This window comes from Vigna umbellata, chromosome 8 (genome assembly GCF_029865625.1).
Source record: "Vigna umbellata cultivar VRB3 chromosome 8, Vumbellata_1.0, whole genome shotgun sequence".
Taxonomy (NCBI): Eukaryota; Viridiplantae; Streptophyta; class Magnoliopsida; order Fabales; family Fabaceae; genus Vigna; species Vigna umbellata.
Window position 1 is genome coordinate 48,509,116 of NC_142172.1, and position 12,766 is coordinate 48,521,881.

The 12,766-nt window shown below is 34.9% G+C and overlaps 2 protein-coding genes across 2 annotated transcripts; one reads left to right on the forward strand and one right to left on the reverse strand.

Moving 5' to 3' along the window:
- The first annotated feature begins 1,200 nt into the window (after nucleotides 1-1,200).
- LOC124834443 (uncharacterized) lies at nucleotides 1,201-6,812 on the forward strand. Its single transcript, XM_047309130.2, has 10 exons — nucleotides 1,201-1,541; nucleotides 1,625-1,703; nucleotides 1,792-1,886; nucleotides 2,948-3,052; nucleotides 3,163-3,242; nucleotides 5,435-5,525; nucleotides 5,615-5,722; nucleotides 5,970-6,056; nucleotides 6,299-6,367; nucleotides 6,500-6,812. Exons 1-10 carry the CDS (start codon nucleotides 1,326-1,328, stop codon nucleotides 6,629-6,631), a joined length of 1,062 nt encoding a protein of 353 aa, XP_047165086.1. The 5' UTR covers nucleotides 1,201-1,325; the 3' UTR covers nucleotides 6,632-6,812.
- A 2,847-nt stretch (nucleotides 6,813-9,659) lies between these two features.
- Nucleotides 9,660-10,946, reverse strand: LOC124834444 (proteasome subunit beta type-2-A). Its single transcript, XM_088097709.1, has 3 exons — nucleotides 10,685-10,946; nucleotides 10,488-10,611; nucleotides 9,660-10,201 (listed from the first exon to the last, which is right to left on the reverse strand). Exons 1-3 carry the CDS (start codon nucleotides 10,840-10,842, stop codon nucleotides 9,869-9,871), a joined length of 615 nt encoding a protein of 204 aa, XP_087953835.1. The 5' UTR covers nucleotides 10,843-10,946; the 3' UTR covers nucleotides 9,660-9,868.
- Nucleotides 10,947-12,766: the final 1,820 nt, after the last annotated feature.

Consider the following 12,766-nt stretch of genomic DNA (forward strand, 5'->3'; position numbering starts at 1 on the left):
TACTTGTGAATATTTTTAACATGTGTGTGATAACTAATTTCGACTTCAATATGTTTTTTTTTTTACATTTGTTTACAAAACGGTAATTATTAATTATGGTCTATTTAATTGATCTTACATGAACAAAGAAAAAAAAATACTATTTTGAGTTATAGGAGTGTATATATTATAATATCTATTCACATAAAAAATTACATGTTTATTGGTTCAAATTGAATGGTGGACACTTGCATGTCAAACACATACATTGTGCCAAATTGAAACATGTGAAAATACGAGCAATCAAATTTTGCACCAGTTTCCCAAGAAAAAAAAACATCAATTTTCGCATTAATTTCGTTTTAATTTCTACTTAGAATATATATTAAAAAGTATTCAATAAGTAATCATGACTTAGGAATTAATTAAGTAATCATCTTGCACATACTTGAATTTGTGTAGAGAAACAATAAGCTAGTATAGGCAATCTCAAAAAAAGTATTCACAAGTATAAATAATCATGACTTAAAGTTACTATAATTTTATTTATAATTACTCTGAAACATATTTTGATCTTCTAAATTTGTTAGTCCCTCTAAAATTAAAAATATTATTTTTATTCCTATAATTATGTAACACTAGTTGATTATGTCTTTGAATAAAAAAAAACATTTTATTCTAAAGTAGATGTTGGGACTAAGAAAATATTTTAAATTTTAGACTTCCGAAAAAATTATTTTATAAAAACTAAATAATTCAATAGCTATTAAAAATGATTATTTCAGCAATTAATTATTATTTTCTTTTGAGCTTGATCTGAATTTTGCCCTAAACAGGGTTTTGGTTCAATATTTTTGTCCAGTTACTAAGCAGATCGAAGAACACATCCACATCCACAAAAATAAATTATATAAAACAAAATCCAACCATGTGAAAAAGCATGTAGCAGGAAAAAGCATTTCCAAAAGGAAACAGTGTCACGAGAATGGTTTTATAAGGGATCCACTTAATTAATTAATCGATTTTATTAAATTTAGTTATGTTTTTGTAAAACTGTATTATTATTATTGTTTTAAAACATATAAGAATTTGTCTGCTATTTTTTTTTAACTCGAGATTAAGAAAAATTGGAATAGGGAATGATGCTTGAATTGAAGTATTTGAATATATAATTAGGTTTTAATTGGTTGAACTGTGAGGCTTATTAATTAAGAATAATAAAAAGGGAAAATGTAAGATTGGATTGGTGTGGAGTTGTTTGTTGCGTTGCGTGTGGGTGCGTATCAGTGTCAGTATCAGTATCAGTAAGGGTGGGTGCGTGAGTGAGCGTGAGGGTGAGCGTTGCAATGGAAGAATCGTCGATTGAGGAATCAGTGGCGAGTGTGATCGAAGAAGCGAAGGAGGTACAGGAAGCAGTTTCGGCGCACATCTCTAAAGTTTCCTCCGACGAGGAACCTCTCCGACAGCGTGTCCGTCTCGTGGATTCCAGAATCCTCTCGCTCCGTTCCTCTCTCGATTCTCTTCTCTCCAACAAACTCATCGCTCCGTCTTTAGCCGATAAGGTTAATTAATCAGTCACACACAAACACTCTCACAATTCAATTGCTGTTTCCTTCATTTGATGGATCTCTTTGTTTGGTTGCAGTTGGATGAAGATTTGCAGAGAGCCAGATGCATCATCGTCGACGGTGAAGCTTCTTCGCTTCTCCCTGGCCATGCACAAGGTAGCTTTTCTCCGCATCTCTAGTAATCAATCCATTTTTTTTTCATGTAATGTGATTTTTGTTATCGATTCGAATTCAATTGCTTTAGGAAGCTTTTTGAGGATGTTTCTTGGACCTATCAACGTGCGTGCCTCCAAGAAGGATGTTCAGCTCAAGGTCAAAGAAGAATACAACAGTTACAGGGTATAAATATGTACTCATATACCTCTCTCTCTCTCTCTCCTCATGCACCGTTTCTAGTTGTGAACATTTGCCGTTTGCCTAGTTTCACGCAATTACATGGCTATGTCAAAAATTGTTTACAGTTTTAGACCACGCTTTTACTTTTTTTGTGCTATAGGATTTTCTCATGTAGTTATGTTTTTCCTATCGTTCTCATCTTGATTGATGTCCTTGATTCACCGTCGCGGCATGCAGCTTGTTGAAATCCTTTTGTGGAGGATGTCGAATTTTGTCTTGTGGTTATGCGAAATTGCATGCTTGATTGATTTTATATTTTTTGTTTACAATTCTTTTATTTATCCTTGCAGAGTTTGTTTGCATTAAAATGACTATTGTAAAAGAAAGAAAAGGTGCTGCGTGAAAATAACATGGTTGACATGAAATTGGGTAAATCTGTGTGCTGTAGTTGTTGGTCCCAGACAGCGGTGTTGGGTGGTCTTCCGCGGTGTTGGGTGGTCTTCCCTGAAACAGGATAAAGGGTAGATTGATGAGCGCCATACAAATATTATGTATAAGATATGAATAATTTGTACCACAATCATATAAATGCTCAGAAACCAAAACATTACCCAACATTGAAGAAATACTCATTAACCATTCACATTAATTAACTGCGAAGGTCAAGGAGTACGTGGAGTACAGCATTAAATTTTAAATAAGTTTAACTCTAGGAGGACAAAAAAACATAGGAAGTCATGAAGAGCGCACTCAAGCCTTATGAAACCTTGAGAACAGAGATTGAACGGAACAGGAGTTTCTGGCAAAAGCACAACATGACAGTGGATTTGCTGGAAAATGTTAGAGCTCAAATAAGTGAGGAAGCACAAGATTAATTGGGGTGGGGATGGGAATCAAAGTTCACAAAATCAGCATTAAAGGTTGCATCATCACAATAGTTCGAAACACAACTTGTTGCTCTGCACATTGAAATTCTGCCATTTACTGCCCTGATCCACACAAACACCTATTGCCATGCAGAAAAAATGTTTAACATTTATGAAAATGCTACTTCTTTTGTCCAGGATAGAACTGCCCTGCTTTTCTTGCTTTTTCCGTCAACCCTGCTTATACTAAGATCTTGGGTTTGGGCTGGATGCTTGCCAGCTTTTCCTGTTCAGATGTACCAGGTATTTTCTTTAAAATTGCTCTTGTTTGATGTCATGCCAGTATTTACCTGCTTATATGATGAAATATTTGTTGGTATCCTGTCATTGAGTATTATCATTGTCATGATCAGGCCTGGCTGCTTTTCCTTTACACTGGTTTGGCATTGCGAGAGAACATTTTGAGAGTCAACGGAAGTGATATTCGTCCTTGGTACCGTCATTAAACCCAATGTTTGCATGGATAATAGTTAATTAATGGATAATATTCATGCTCGTTGCTTTGTTGTTCTTTAATCAAATAATTTAAAACTGTTTTACTGTTATTATTGATTATTATTCTACCCTTCATACTCTACAACTTAGCTGTGCTGTGGTAGATAGTAGAAGACATTATTTAATTAGTTGGGTTGTGTGTGTAATCCATAAGCCTATTAGAGAGGAAGGATTAAGCTTTAAGCATATTGAGTCATAGAAGTTTCCATAGTGTGAAGGTAGTTAGCTGATGAAGAGCAAATATGGTTTTATTAGTGTGGCTGTGGATGTTATTGTAGGATTTATTCTATTTGATTTATCTCTTCACCACTCTTTTCTTTTATTTCTTTGGAAGGTACTGCAATAGTACGATTCCATTTCATTCCTAAAAGAATTTTGGTTAGGGATCCATTGCTTTTTGTTTCTTTACAGTATTTTCATCTGTGCTATTGTGGTTACCTTGCAATTTGTACATGAACCAACTATCCTAACTTAAGCTATTAGGTAAAGATACATGAATGGTTTTACAGCTCTAGCACAATCCCACAGAGGCCCACAGCACTTAAAGTGTGGATAATGCGCACATCCACCTATCTTGTTTTGGAATTCAACTTTTTATTAAAATGGGGCACAAGGTTTGAAATTTACACCACTTTAACTTTGAGGTTTCAGTACTATATTTGAAATGGATTAGGCATAACTAATTATACCCTAGAAGTTAGCTCAACGGGGGAAGTTTATACCTTCCTTCTTGATGTGAATTTTAACGCACCCTTCACACCTAGAACTATATATCTATAGGCGGCCCAACATAAGGACTGGCTAGATGCTCGAGGAAAAGCTTAGCATAACTAGTTATGCATAGATTGTGTTCAATTGTTAATATTAGGAAGGAAAATAAGAAACAATACAAATCAATCCTGCTAATAGAGAAAAGGAGCCCTAAATAGGAGATATTCCCCAAAATATGTAACACGTTCAAACAGTATACACAAAAACATTCATATACATAGATATACGTACATACTTAAAAACATGTATGTGTGTGTGTATATATATATATATGTGTGTGTGTGTGTGTATGCATTTATTACATGGGGAGAGCTCAAATTACAATGATATAACTTTCACCAAATACTACACCACTCAATATTTTTCAGTTGGACAATGCTTTTCGAAACTCACATTTAGATCAAAGTTCCTTTCACATAGATATGATATACACAATTTTCTATTGATATAAAATTATTTGATGCCTCATTTATATAAATAAAATCGATATGTTTACTTTTAAAAAATATAGTAGAATATGAATCATTTAATCACCTTGTTGTTCAATTTTAACAAAATTTGAGATGAATAATCATGATGATGTGAAATTATAATTTGTATGTATCCACCTTAATGGTCACATACTTGTGATCTCCATTTCTTGAACCTTCCCAAATATCTCGGTGCACTGCTTAAGCAACCACTAAATTGATGTCTTGGTATTGTGATACAATAAGACTTTTAACACTGATTCTTTGACGTGTTTGTAGGCATCAGAAGGTACTTTCAATTGAAATTTGTAGTGTTACAAAATCTATCTAACGAATTGGAATATAATTTTTTCTGTTGTCAGGTAGCTTGTCCATACTAGAGATAAATTAATTGTTTGCACTATTTGTAGAGTGTTGGATATGTGCATCTGACTTAAAGGTCATTTTCCTCCAGCTGCTTTTGAGGTTTTCCTGGTTAGCAGAATATAGTGGTGTTCCAGAACTGTTATTTTGGTTGGTGTTTGGTTTCAGTTGAATGTTGTCAAATGGCAGATATTCTGTGCTTTATTCTTTCGTATATTTTGCAGGACAGACTTTTCTTAGCTTGGTTCTTTAGTGCGTTGCGATGTCTGTTTTACAAAGCAATTAATTATAACACTTAGAGCTAATAATTTTTTCTGACATTTTCTGTCAAGATGGTATCTTACATTTCTTAATTTCAATTCCCATCTAAAATTTCTCCTCATTTAGAGAGAAAGTTACAAACGAGAGGAATTGTATTTAGTTTGCGTGGTCACCCTTACATGACATTTTGGGGGAGGGTGGAGTGTTAAGATTGGTTTACATGGAAGAGAATCTCTTGGCAAATAAACTTATTGTACGGTTACAGGTGGATATATCATCATTATTGTGCTATGATAATGGCCCTCGTAAGTCTCACTTGGGAGATTAAAGGACAGCCTGATTGTTCAAAAAAGCAGGTTAGTCTCCTACGCCTGTGAATATAGGTTTTTCTTCCTTTTACTTGCTCGTTTTGTAACTATTATTCATGTTTCAATAATGCATGTAGAGAGGTGTACAACTTTTCTTACAGTGGGCTATGATGCAAGGAGTTGCAATGCTTTTGCAAAATAGATATCAACGCCAAAGACTTTACACTCGTATTGCACTGGGAAAGGTGCCAGCATTGAAAATACTATTTCTTTACTTGTGTTTTTCCTTTCCTATTGTAGTTATATTTTACCCGCCATCAGACAAACTCTTTGACTCACTATTTGCTGTTACATAAGTCTGTTCATAACTTTACAAATTTGTTTACAATCATATGATTAAAAATTTTCCCTGTTGCATTATTTTTGTAGTTAAATCAAAGAGTTGGACTAAAAATAGATATATAGTTTTAATCTGTGTTTTTCTTATTTTAGGCTAAGAGGATGGATGTTGTGTGGGGGGAAACAGCTGGCGTGGACGGCCAATTGTGGTTGTTGTGTCCCATACTCTTCACGTTGCAGGTAACAAAATGGCTGCTATGATATATGTTACATTAGTTATATTCTTGTTTGATATTAAAGTTCCTAGAATGTTCATGATTTATATTGTGTTGTGCGACAGATGATTATTTGGGAAGCAAATATTGTGTTAATTTGCTTTAAAACGGAAGTTGTGTTTTTAGTCACATCCTGAAAGTCATTGACCTGAACATAATATATGTTTGACACTTATGGAACATATTTGTGCTCCTATCTTGGTTCAGGGATTTGAGGCATATGTTGGACTTTTGTTGCTCCGGACTGCAGTTGTTGGGGTTGTTTCTGAGTGGCAGGTACTAGTTTGTTTGTGTTTGCTTTCTTCGCTCGTTCATCAATTTGTTGATTGGAACAGAAGCAAATAAATCCAATAATACTTTGTTGCATAGATTAGCCTTAGACTTATAATAATAGAAACTCTTGGGCAGGTAATATTTTGCGGTGTTTTGTTGGTCTTAATGGCTGTCGGGAACTTTGCAAATACAGTACAGACTCTGATGGCGAAATCAAGATTTAAGGCAAAGATGAGAAGAACCAAGAGTAAGCAGAGGCTGAATTAACAAGTTGTCACTTTTTTTTAGCTTTAATAGGATCAGGGTTTTTTGCACTCATTTCAGTTTTGACCACAGTGCAAGCTGGTCATAATTTTGGCTTCCTGTAGCTTCAATCATATTTAATGAGTTTGAGCATAAACATAAGTTTGGATTGAACGATAAAATCCTACGATTTCTGTTGTCCTCCTTTTTGGTTTAGCACTTATTTCTTCCAATGTCCAAGCAAATTACCTAATCCGATATCCAATAATTCACTCGAAATTCCAAGCAAATTATTCCCAAAATTTAAACTAGAGATTTACTTAACCAATTGTAGAGAGCTTTCTAAAATGCTCTTTTTTATTGAATCCGGATCATGCCATTTTATCATGTACCTAAAATGTATATAAAATTATTATTTATATTTATCTTTTGGTTCAATGTAAATTATTTTTAAATGTTAATTAAATAAATGAGTAATATTTCCTTTTCAAACGGTTTTGTACCGACAAAATGCAATCAAGGACATTATTCTATCCTTGATTATAAGATAACATACATTCGTCAATTAAACCGTACTGCTCAGTGATAATTGTCCCGGACTATCGGTATTTGTACTTAATCCGAATTTTGATGTTATTTTGGTGACAATGGTGTACTAATCGATTATTATCTTTCGTTTTATTTTTTTATTTCATTTTGGTACCTATAAATTATAACTATTATTATATGATATATAATAAGCTATGGTAATTGGTTAAAATTTCTACTAACTGCAAATTGTTTAAAAATTCTGTGATAATTGGCAAATCAATTTAGCACTTTCTAATTTAGCACTGTACTCAATTTAGCAGCTTGAGTAGAGTCCTGTATAACATATGCTAGGATTCAAGCTTTTACAATCCTGGCTTGTTTTTAAATTTTGCTCACTCCATTAATATACATATGAATATAATATTAATCGACGTTCTTTTGATATAAAATCTGCAATGTAATATTGCATCTATCTCGTGTACTGTTTACGAGTGATTTCCACTCATCAAATATAAATTATAATAAAGGGAAACTTCAAATTAAATGTCGTTTTACCGAATCAAAATTAGACGCGTATTATATTCAAGCAAATAGTTCTAAAAGAGGCTTCTTCACTCCTTTACTATACTCCATCCTTTACTGACAAACTTATTTCAGTCAGTGACACATCCTTGAAGATGATTGCCAAAGGTGATTTGATTTGTAACAAGGCAATTACGTGTTTCACCTTGTGTCTTCACCTTCAATAATTATTTTCAGTTTCTTGTAATACTTTCATTAAAATGTTACGAAAGGTTTAACAGTGCTTTGCTAGAAAGAAAGTACCAGCATCTCTTAAATGTGGACTGGTCTGTTTATTTCTGTTCAAGAACTTACCTCCAGAACTATCAGTACAATACTGTCCTATAACTTAACCACAATTCCTATGATAATTTGTCACTCGTATAAAAATCCTTTGGAACGTAAGTATCCAAAACCCACGAACCTGTTTTATATCCCTAAAAGCTGCCGAGTTTCCTAAATGGTAGGTAACCATGCAAGAAGAGTAATCAGCCTAGGAGACAAATAATACATGGTCTATTGTCCAACCTTATGGCACAAATTTAATAAGTTGCAGATAGATCAGTAAAGTTGACACCGAGGCAGCTAGCACTTCAGAAAGGTTTAAGTCAAGATAGCTAAGGGGATTCGATCAACAAGTTGGCATAGATTTCAGACACCTAAGCCAGTTGTAAAATTAACCATAATAAGGGTTCTTGTCTTTGGCAGCAGCAATAAAAGGCTGGCAATTACTTCAAGTATACATCAAGAATGCTTTTGTAGGCAATCTTTTCGAGAAGGTTGAGGTGGATAATACAGTCTCTAAATTACACATGTTCATCTATGGATTGAACCAGGCCTCTAGAGAATAGTCTACCAAGATTTCAGCGGCTATCCTTGACCAAGGCTCACTCAATCAATCTAAATCTAATTATTCATCTCACCAAATTTCGAATTGGGGCCAAGTTATGTAGCTCTAATGCTCTTTGTGGGCGATATTATAATAATTAGGCTAAGTCCAATTGCAACCAAGCAAATCAGCATCTCAAGAAAACATCCCAAACACAACCCTTGGCAACTTGAAGCACTTTCTCAGGCATTGATTTAGCTTAACTCCAAGCAAAGAATATATCTGTTCTAAGGAAAATATGTATTATCGATGCTAGAGGATACTCTTTTCTTTCATTGCAAACCACCATTTCTGCTAATGGAATGAAGGGAAGTGCCCATGAAGGTGCTACCACCAAATTCTTCATAATATCATAAACTGCTTGGAAGGTTGCAATACGTTATCATTTCTAGGCCAAAAAATTCTTACTTTCAATATCTTGGCTAACCTAAAAGTTCCTCAAATGAACAAGCATACAATTTCTTTAACTACCTTAAAGGAACACCTGGCCAAGGTAAACTGTTCTCCTCTTCATCTGCTCAGCATCCTAAAGCTTATGCAGAGGCTGTTTGGAGATATCATTCAGATACACACAGATTCACTGTGGATTCATGCATTTTTTAGTTAGTGGAATTCACTCAATCACTGGAAATCTAAAGGGGTTGTGTAATGTATTCACTAAAATGGATCGTATAGTATTCATTTAGTTTCTATTAAAAATACATAAAACTTGATGCGGAAAGCCAGTATGGTGGACTTAGACATTGTTGGGTGTGACAGCCTTGCTTAGTTTAAAATTTATACTTATTATTTGAAAATGAAAGTGGGACTTTCTATAAACAAGCATATTAATTTGTTAACGGTAATTAAACGAATGAATGTTATTAAACAGACACACACAAACCATTACCACTGAGTTATCTAAACATTTTTCTCAAATGATTTTCCAACACGACTGCATCTGCACAACTTGCTACTGTACTGTGGTAAGATTGGCCAACATCCTAAATAACTAAAATCCTGGGGTGAATACAACACTTGAAAGATCATTCCACAACAGCAAAGACAAGGAGGAGCCAGTACCCACATCCATAAAAATCAAGCCTACCTCACAATAAATTCATTTCTGGCAGAGAACTAGTCATCGTTCATATTAATTCAAATGATAAACTGTCTTACTTAAGTGCATCATCTATAGACCATGATTTTCAGAGACATTACAAGACCAGTAAAAAAAATTGTAAAAAGGATAAAAACATAGGCAGATGGAATAAAGTCCGATGAGAATTAGGGACGGTTACTCAAGCGGAAGGAACAGGAGTGTCCTTGACCGATTCACGCCACGCATACTCCCTTGCACCATCCTTGTCAACAATTTTAATAACAAAGTTGGGTGGCGCAACAACCAGCCTGGATCTGATCTCCATAATGCACTTATCAACGAGATCAATTGCCTCTTCAACTGACATTCCACTATGGTAGTGTCTGTCCATCATTGAGAGCGAAAAATAGGAGCCATAACCAAAAGCCCCCTTTTCAAGCTTGTGAAGGGTTGCAATGTAGTCAATGTAGTACAGTTCAGGACCAGTCTCTTTGTCATAACCAGCAAGAAGGATGTTCACGGAGTAGGGGTTCTAAACAAAAAGACAGATTAATATTTGAGACACCAAATTAATTGCATAGCCAAGGCATTGTTTGGAGAAGCTTCTCCATAAACACCGAGTAAGAATGCAAAATGAATCAAACTCCCATGAGCTAAATCGGAGGAATCAGATATGATAGCTTCTACAGAAGTTAAGTGCATAAATTGATTTAGGGCTAAGGAGAAGCTCAGTTAGTTTTATATGCTGATTCGTGAGCACTTAATACAAACAGAACCTACGAACGTTAAAAGAATGGGCACTAGGGTTTGGAAGATACCTTGCGTAGAGCGGTGGCAAGTTCTCCACGTGTGAAATTGGCAGCGGCGGCGGTGGTGAGAGGGATGCCGTTACGGAACTGATACAAGGCGACATTCTTCTGAATGTACTCTGTGAATTGAACCCTAAAACGAAAGCGAGTGAGAGAAAAGAAGAAGATTAAAAAAGAGTGGGAGAGGAAACCCTAATCCTAGATACCTGTCTCCGGGTTCACCGCTAGCGGCGATGAGTTTGTGGGAATCGAGGACCATGATCTTGTCTTCGTTGGACTTGTGAACGAGGATGCTGTGCACCGCCGATGAATCCGCCACCACGATCGCGAACCCATTTCCGACCAATCCGAATACGCACTCCATGTCGGATTCTAATTCTTCTTGTTTTCTTCTTCTTCTTCGTTTTCTTGTTCTTCTTCTGCTTCTTCTCTGTAATGTGTGAAGTTGAGCAAGGTTTGATGCCGCACAAGCTTTATATCTCCCCAAATTCCTTTGTCCCTTTGAGCAAGAAACTTTTTAATTTTAATTTCTTAAATAATTTCATTTCGTTACTTGTTATTGTTAAACTTTTGTATAATTAATCTATTTTTTTTTTTATTAATAAGTTTCCAAAAAAAATTATACTTTTATTCATTCAATATTAAATTTATTTAGTATAGAAAATACTCAAAACTTTTATTCTTAAACTTTTAAAAATTAGATGATAAAAATTAATTTTAAAAAATAAAAATTAGAATTACTCAATAAATTAAAAAATGAATATTGATTCAATTGAAATTATTATTATTATGACTTTTTAAATAATTATACTTTGTGATAAATTCTCTTATATATGTTACTTTATATTAATAAAATAATGATTATTTATTTGTGAAAACATAATTTCAACATTTGCGTGTGTATATTACTTTACAGTTACAAAAGAATGGTTGTAACAATAGAAAAAAAATTACATGCACAATAAACCATATTCAAAGTAGATATGTAAGACCCTCAGCACTGCAAAATATATGTCAAATCACAATTATTGCACACCATGTCACTGCTCAGGCTAATTAAAACCCACTAAGCACTGCATGCACGAGTGCCATTTGTCACGTTAGAAGCTTCCAAAGTCAGAAGTGGGTGTGCAGGTGTCGGCAGAGGAGACGTTCGTTCAAACGGACGTGGATTGAACAAAACTGAATTTTCGAAAAACTCTCTCACTCACCTGCACGCACTCTTCTTCTTCCTCAGAACTCAACTCTTCATTTTTCTCCACCTTCTCTCTAGAATCCTTCAACTTCTATCTACTGTAACTCACCACCCTCTTCTCCGATCACGTTTCAGAACCGTAGGAACATTCTCTGCAACGTGAGCTTCAATCTGAACCGAACAGATCCAAGTTCTGTAACCGGTAAGTCATTTGACTCTAGACGTTTGGTTCTGTGATACATGCAAACTAATATTCAGTTGCATGCAAGGGTATAAACTGAGTTCTCTGAATTTTCCTTGGTTAGACTTAGTTGGAGAGCGTAAGAAAGATCGTGGAGGGTAGAAAGCCATGGTTGGGCAAGTCCAAGTTATACTGTTAGACGTACACTGCTATCCAGGTAAGGGAAGCTTATTAATTTAGTTTATACTTGGATGTTGTGTGCAAGTATGATATGAATTGACTGTATGACATGTATGCTGTTTGAGTTTGCCTGAACGATCGCTGTTATGCATGAATGAATATGGTATGTGTTGGTTGATACGTATGAATTGGAAAATGGATGATTATTGTATAGTATGAGTTGTTAATATGAATTCTATAAAGTATGTGAATTAAATGATGAATATGAAATTATAAGATTATGAATCGTATGAGAATTGTTGAGTTAGAATAGATGAAAAATCTAAATAGGATAATTCTTACTTTGATAATGTACGCTCGTCGTTGAACGGTCTTATACCGTTCGGTTTCCTAGTAAATGACTTAAAATGGAATTCTTTCATTCGGAAAGAACTCTGATCGAGAACGAGCGTCCTCTTGTGAAATGCTAGGTGTGAACGCTCGGTTCAGCTTAGCAGTATATGAATAACTTATACCTTAAAATCAGTAACGCTCGGTCTTATACCTAGCGTTCGTCATAAGCAGCGCTCGGTCGTATACCTAGCGTTCGTTCTAATGAACTCTCGGTCTTAGACTAAGCGTTCATCCTAATTAGTGCTCGGTCATCTACTTAGCGTTCATCCTAAGTAGTGTTCGGTCTTATACCGAACGCTCGTCCTTACTGTTGATTTCTAAATGAGCGTAAATAGCGTT

Bases quoted from the DNA above. Each gene is read 5' to 3' on its own strand.
- LOC124834443 (XM_047309130.2), top strand. From the start codon at position 1,326: ATGGAAGAATCGTCGATTGAGGAATCAGTGGCGAGTGTGATCGAAGAA. The intron at 1,542-1,624 runs GTTAATTAATCA...GTTTGGTTGCAG, and splicing joins CTCCGTCTTTAGCCGATAAG to TTGGATGAAGATTTGCAGAG. The intron at 5,723-5,969 runs GTGCCAGCATTG...TTCTTATTTTAG, and splicing joins CTCGTATTGCACTGGGAAAG to GCTAAGAGGATGGATGTTGT.
- LOC124834444 (XM_088097709.1), bottom strand. From the start codon at position 10,842: ATGGAGTGCGTATTCGGATTGGTCGGAAATGGGTTCGCGATCGTGGTG. The intron at 10,612-10,684 runs GTATCTAGGATT...CTTTCGTTTTAG, and splicing joins AGCGGTGAACCCGGAGACAG to GGTTCAATTCACAGAGTACA. The intron at 10,202-10,487 runs GTATCTTCCAAA...CTTTTTGTTTAG, and splicing joins TTGCCACCGCTCTACGCAAG to AACCCCTACTCCGTGAACAT.